Source organism: Aythya ferina, assembly GCF_964211825.1.
Source record: "Aythya ferina genome assembly, chromosome: 13".
Lineage (NCBI taxonomy): Eukaryota > Metazoa > Chordata > Aves > Anseriformes > Anatidae > Aythya > Aythya ferina.
In genome coordinates, this window is record NC_140311.1 from 15,561,403 (window position 1) to 15,567,884 (window position 6,482).

General features: G+C 48.5%; 1 protein-coding gene across 2 annotated transcripts; it reads right to left on the bottom strand.

Annotated features, from left to right (window-relative positions):
• Positions 1–1,067: 1,067 nt before the first annotated feature.
• GLOD5 (glyoxalase domain containing 5) lies at positions 1,068–4,798 on the bottom strand. 2 transcript variants are annotated; one of them, XM_084534996.1, is made up of 5 exons: positions 4,724–4,798; positions 3,153–3,303; positions 2,337–2,492; positions 1,935–2,124; positions 1,068–1,288 (listed from the first exon to the last, which is right to left on the bottom strand). In XM_084534996.1, exons 2-4 carry the CDS (start codon positions 3,291–3,293, stop codon positions 1,972–1,974), a joined length of 450 nt encoding a protein of 149 aa, XP_084391122.1. In that variant the 5' UTR covers positions 3,294–3,303; positions 4,724–4,798; the 3' UTR covers positions 1,068–1,288; positions 1,935–1,971. The 2 variants fall into 2 exon arrangements, with proteins under 2 accessions (XP_084391122.1, XP_084391123.1); XM_084534997.1 differs by having other exon boundaries at positions 3,153–3,423; positions 4,724–4,776.
• Positions 4,799–6,482: the final 1,684 nt, after the last annotated feature.

Below are 6,482 nucleotides of genomic sequence, written 5' to 3' on the forward strand. Positions count from 1 at the left end.
ACAAGGCTTTTGTGAGGCTTGCACAAGTACAAGGGCCTGAAGATCTAGTGTTGCTGCCAGCATTACAAACTGCTCCCACCTTCTCAGCCTGCTGTCTCAGCTATCCAGCTAGGCACAATCCTGACACATTTCAGCAGAAAATGTGTAAAATAAGGGAGGGAAGTTTCAGGAATGCTGGTAGTGTACAAGCCTATCAGCTGAAGCAGAAACAGCTTTTCCAAAATATCTGGAAGCTGAAGACATACTTGAGGGTTTTTTCTTTTAAGGTATTTCTTCTGTAAGCCTAGGATCCTGAAAACGCCTCCAGTCTCCTACCCCAGAAAAATGTCTGACTCATTATTTCCAGTTTCAAACAATGAATGTTTCATGTCCTTAAAAAAATAGGAGACATAGCCCCTTGGTAAGGAAAGTGAGGTCTTTTAAGAGCATAGGAAAAAATGGCCCGGGGAAACTATAGGCCAGCTTGCGTGACGATGAAAGTAATCCAGTAATTAATACGGTGCAAACAAAGTTCCTAACTTCTCCTGTCAAGTTGAGTAAGAAAAGAGCCATTGTCCTTCTTTCTACTGCTGTTCCAAGATAAATGATGCTTAAAATAAAAATAAGAACAGGAAACCTTTCTTCCCAAACATATTTACAGTAGCGAGCTCACTGAGTAAAACAACACTTCCAGCGCCGAGCCAGGCAGGACACCTGTGAGCAAGCAATCAGTAAGGACAAACCCAGGCCAAAAATGAACAGGGTAGGGCTGGAACAAGAACCTGGGCAGGGAGAAGCCCAGGCCAGTAGAGCTGGGAGCTGGGGCCGGGCTGGTAGGAGCGAGGATGCTTGGTGACTGTCAGCACCCTGGAGAGCGGCCACAGAACCAGGGCTCCTGCCCAGGGGCTCCCCCTTTCCCAGGGGTCCCCTTCCCGAAGGGTCCCCTCCTGTTCTGCACGTACAGGGCAAAGGTGGTGAGTTGTGGTGTCTCCTCCCAGGGGAGTGCTTATCACTCACTCCCACAAATGGTTCAAAGTGAGCTACAAGCAGCTTTCATCCCTACTGCCAGCACTGACACAAGATTTGGGTCATTGGAAGCACTGCATTTATTAGGGATTTGCTTTTCTTCCACCATGGAGGAGATGGATTTTCCACGAAATGACATTTTAAAATAAAACAATTCACTGATTATTTCAGTTTTAGAGGTGATTTTGACTGTAGAGGTCAGAAGAGTTCTCTCTGCCTTCCAGCACTGTTTCCTTGATGATACCGTTGCTACCGCAGTGTGGCCAGCTGGGGAACTGCTCTCCTGGAAAAAAAAAAAAACAAGTAACCCCTCTTTGTTCCTTCATGCTTTTTAAATAATTGCAGTATTTAAGAAAGAAGGAAACTCAGATGACAGTCCAAGACAACCATGTTGAGCTGCAAGGAGAGCCAACGTAGAAGTTTTGTGCCTGATGCCACTGTCTTCTTAGCACCTCATTTCCCCTTCACCCCTGCAGAAATTCAGGTGAGCTCCCTGACTTTAGAAACCCTCCCCTCCTTACAGCCACCTCCTTGCTGCTCCTCACTGCTGCTTTCTCCCATCCCCGGTGACAGAAACCCTATAAATATTCAAGTATTTATGCAGAGCTGAGTATGAGGCACAGAGCCACAGCTTCACAAGCACATTGTGTGTCAGACGCTGAGACCCAGTTCCCAGTTCCCAGAGAGGAGATAGGTTTCAGCAGGATGGATCTCCCAAGAAAGCCATGAAGTCTCCATTGACATTGATTTATAGAAGTAGAATTCACATCCAGGGGTGAGTACAGAGCAAGCTGGGGCTGATCCTGTCTTTAGAAAGCTCTTGAGGCTCATGCAGCTTTACAGCTGGGAGCTGAGACTTGTCATAGGTTTACAAAATGAAAGCTTGAATCTGCATACAGACCATCAAAATCCTGGCCTCTGCATCATACCTCCTGCTGGGACTCAGGCTGAGAGTACGGGTTGTGGTTAGGGCTCCCCTCCGCTGACTGCACTCATGTCTGTGCTGTACCTAGAAACCTCAATCAGGTTCTCATCGGGGTCTCGGAAGTAGATGGATGTTATTGGACCCACGGCACCAGTCCTGGCCACAGGACCTTCTTCAATGATCACCCCACAGGCCTGGGAGGAGACATAAAAGCAGGGGTTTAATGCTCAAGGGATTTTTACCAGGTCGTTATGCACTCTTCCCTCCAGCCTTAAAAGCATGCGACATTGTATGAGAAAATTCTGACATTCCCCAAAGCACAGACCTTTAAAGTGTCACTTGTGAGGCTCTGGCCTCATGCCTCCCAGGGTTACACTGCCCTGTGCACACTCTACACCTTGCTCACCTTCAGATGACTCAAAAGCTGCTCCAGGGGTGCCTGTGTGATAAGGCAGATATCTGCAGAGCCGGGGACTGGGTGGTGAGCCTTGGGTTCAAATTCCTTCCCAACCTCATGCAGGTTAAACTTCTGGTTGCCAAAACGTAAAGCTTTGCGATTTTCCTGTCCCCACCAAAAAAAAGAGAAAAGAATCAATACCAAAGAGACTTACTAGGCTGGAAGCTTTCAGCATCCATTCAGCTGTGTAGTCCTAAAAGTCCTGGGGACATGGCTGTAGTCCTGCTAACTCTGGGCTCTTACTGGGATAACCCAAGGCAAGAGTTGACTGCTGCAAGATTCCCACCACATCCCTGGAGATGCAGTGACCCAAGAGAGTCCTATGGCCACTTGCAGCTGCTTCTAAGCCATAAAGATGAGAATTTTCAGTTCTGGGCACCCTCCATCCTGCCTGTGGGACAGCCATAAAAATAATGCACACTCTGGGAACTGCGGAGGGAACAAAGATGAGGCAGTGGGAAGATGGTGAGGAAGGAGGTTCTGACACCTCTTTTCTTTGTGGGCCCCCAATATTTCTTCAGACTTATACAGCAACTGAGACCTGATCCCCACGGAAATGCAGGGCAGTGACCTGCCATCTGTGCCCATCTGAAGAGCAGATTGATGCTCACTGTAGCCCTGGGATGTGAGTGCAACTGCCTGACTTTGTTAGCTCTACCATCCCCAGACCAAGGAGAAATCCCAGAGATACCGTCAGATCCACAGGAACCAGCCACTGGCTCAGGACTACTACTTTAGCTCCCCTCGGCCTTTCCCCCATGTTACCTTGAAAGTCACCACTTCCATGCCCAGGACTTTGGAGTAGAAGGTGACAGTGTCCTCAATGCTCTTAACAGTCAACACGAGGTGGTCCAGGCGCTGGATGAAGCAAGGGGGTGGACTTATGTGTTTTTCCTTCCAGGACATCGTCCCAGGGCTGAGAACAGAGTGCAAAACCACACAAGAGGAAGGTGAGGAGCACCCAGCTGCTCAGGGAAACGATCCAGGAAGCTGTTAACTGAACTGTCAATGGAGATCAAATGGGTTTTCTTTTGGCCTGCAGGTGGCACAAGTACAGAAGCAATAAATTCATATATTCATAGAACATCCTGTGTTGGAAGGGACCCACAAGGATCTCCAACTCCACCTCCTGGCTCCATAAAGGGCCACCCAAAAATCATACCCTCTGTCTGAGAGTGTTGACCAAACACTTCTTGAACTTTAGTGGAGGGCTGTTAGCGTTAGGTCAGAGGTTGGACTCGATGACCTTGAGGTCTCTTCCAACCTAGAAAATTCTGTGATTCTGTGATTCCAGCAGCCTCGGTGCTTTGACCACGTCCCTGGGGAGCCTGTCCCAGTGCCTGACCACCCTCTGGGTGAAGAACCTTTCCCTAACCCCCAGCCTGACCCTCCCCTGTCCCAGCTCCATGCTGTTCCCTCAGGTCCTGTCACTGTCCCCAGAGAGCAGAGCTCAGTGCCTGCCCCTCCGTTCCCTGTGAGGGAGCTGCAGGCCGCCATGAGGCCTCCCCTCAGCCTGCTCTGCTCAGGGCTGAACAAACCCAGGGCCCTCAGCCACTCCTCACACGTCTTCCCCTCCAGACCCTTTTCCATCTTTGTGGTCCTTCTTTGCGGACTTTCAAACAGTTTTATGTCCTTCTTACGTTGTGGCACCCAAAACTGCACACAGTGCTCAAGGTGAGGCTGCACCAGCACAGAGCAGAGCAGGACAATCCCTTCCTTTGACCAGCTAGCCATGCCTGTTTGGTGCACCCCAAGGTACGGTTAGCCCTTTCGGCTGCCAAGGCGCACTTGACTCCTACTCAACTTGCTCTCCATCAGAACCCCCAGATCCTTTTCTATGGTCTGCTCTCCAGCCTCTCCTCCCCCAGACTGTACATATAAACAGGGTTGTCCTTGGCATTTTCTTGTATATTGGATTCATATCATCTGGCATTGCCCTTCTGCAGCAGAGTGCATAGGAAACAGCTGGCAAGGAGAGATTTCAGCCCCACTGACACAAGAGCAAGGTCAGCATAAAACCAGGCACAGGTTCACTGGTACATCTGGTCCTCACGGTCAGAGGAGCTCACTTGGAGCAGGACCCCACTGTCCTGCACCACTCCTCCTTGTCACAGACAGCGTTTGGTGTTTGACAACCTCACCTCCGACCAGCCTGGGCTCAGAACCTCCACAAAGTCCTTCCCACCCAGGAAGTTCTCCTGGGTGTTCCTGAGCTGCATGGCCCAGCCTGCAGCAAACCTCCCCGAGACAACCTTCCCCTTCTGCATGACCAGTAAGCCTGCTGGTCTCTCTGCAAACACCACAAGGAAACCAGATTGTAAAAATAGGCTGAGTACCTGCAGGAGAAGCAGAAGAGCTAGTGCTGGAGAGTGCCTGGCTTTACAACCGTCCTCCTGCTGCCCAGAGCTGAGCTGTGTGAGGAGTAACGTCACAGGAGAAAGGGGAAAACAATAAAATAAACGTTGATTAGAAACAGGAGCTCTAAGCACTGCTCCCCACAGAGGTGTACTTTGACCTTAGGGACCTGAAAGTCCAACCACACAGAGTTGCTTGAAAAAAATCAAGGCTATTTTAGTGACTTACTCTTTGCAAGGGCAAACTGAGTTAATGTGCTAAACTAAAGCACTCCATTGAGCTTGCTGCTCAGACTGGGGTGGCTTACTGTTAAGAAGATGGTAAGGATGCCCCTAGAGAAGAGCTGTGGCAAGTAGCCCCTTCCCCTGCAGCAGACAATGTTCCTTTTTGCCTCCAGAATTATTTTCTACCATGAACCATGCTGAGGTCTTACTGCCCAGCGAGACACTTGCTGTCCTAACAGCCAATGTATAGCAAGAAGCAATAGCAAAGGAACCTCAGGGTGATGTGCACAGCTTTGGACACCTTTTTGGAGATACCTTCCTGCAAACAGACTCCTCCAAAGAGGCTCTTCATGGCCTGAGGCAGAGTTAGTGATCTACAGAAAACAAACCTGCCAAAAATAGCATGGAGTTTTGAAAGGTCTGAAGCTCTCTGGGCAGTTGGCTGCAAGGGAGTAAATTGTTCAGACTGGGGAAAAGCTGCCAGGGAAGTGGTTCAAGGCACAGGACACGCTGTGTTAAAATCATTCTGCATAGACCCTCTGCACACAAACTGCCCATGCTTCACTGTGCACAGTGGGGAAAATAAAATAATAAATAAATAAATAAATAAATAAATAAATAAAACAAAAGCTAAATTTCTAATATTAGGAAATTTGGAAACAGCTGAAAATGTAGTGTGATGTATTGCATTCTGCCCCAAGTTGAGAGAAAGGACATCTGGAGGATGCTGGGAGGGAGCAAAATGCCTGTTTTGTATCCTTTATGTACAGCCCAGATTGACTGGGCTAGATGACCTTTAAAGGTACCTTCCAACCCAAAACATTCTGTAATTCTATAATTCCATGATTTTTCTCTCCAAGTTGTCTAAGTTAGCACACAGATTTTCCCCCAAAGTTACTTTGTGGGTTATTTTCTGTCTCTGAACACCTGTTGTCAACCAGCAAGGAGCTGGATAGATAAACTAATCCTGGGACATGCAACAGAACCCTCGTGCCTTCCTGGTTTTTAAGGTCACAGTGGGTTTTCCAATGCTGGAGAATGCAGAGCTGAGGTGGAAACAGGACATACAAAGGAGGTACCAGCAGGTTGATAGGTGTGTGCTGCACAGACAGAGCTTGGTAAAAGGCTGTCACTTTTATTTATTTATTTATTTATCTATCTATCTATTTATTTATTTATTTATTGTTGGCTTCCCAAACCTCACTTTCATCTGAAAAATCCTATATTTGTTTTCTTTATTAAAACTCTCAAAGCTCTTCTCACAGGTGCCAGTAACACCAACATTGAGGGCACTAATAGCTCTTATCAGCTCCAAGCTGCCTCACCTGGGGCTTCCACCCCACACCCATGGGCCCAGGAGCCAATTTAAGCTCAGCTCAGGTCCATCAGCCTCTCTTTGAGTGATGATGTGGGGCTGCTGGTCTCTACCTCAGCCCCAAACGTGTTTTTGCCTGACCATGGACACTGCTGGCCTGGATCTTGACCTTGTCTCACCCTTCTGGACCTGCATGGTGAT

Bases quoted from the DNA above. Each gene is read 5' to 3' on its own strand.
- GLOD5 (XM_084534996.1), bottom strand. From the start codon at position 3,293: ATGTCCTGGAAGGAAAAACACATAAGTCCACCCCCTTGCTTCATCCAG. The intron at 2,493-3,152 runs GTAACATGGGGG...TGGTGGGGACAG, and splicing joins TGGAAGTGGTGACTTTCAAG to GAAAATCGCAAAGCTTTACG. The intron at 2,125-2,336 runs GTGAGCAAGGTG...GTCTCCTCCCAG, and splicing joins AGCTTTTGAGTCATCTGAAG to GCCTGTGGGGTGATCATTGA.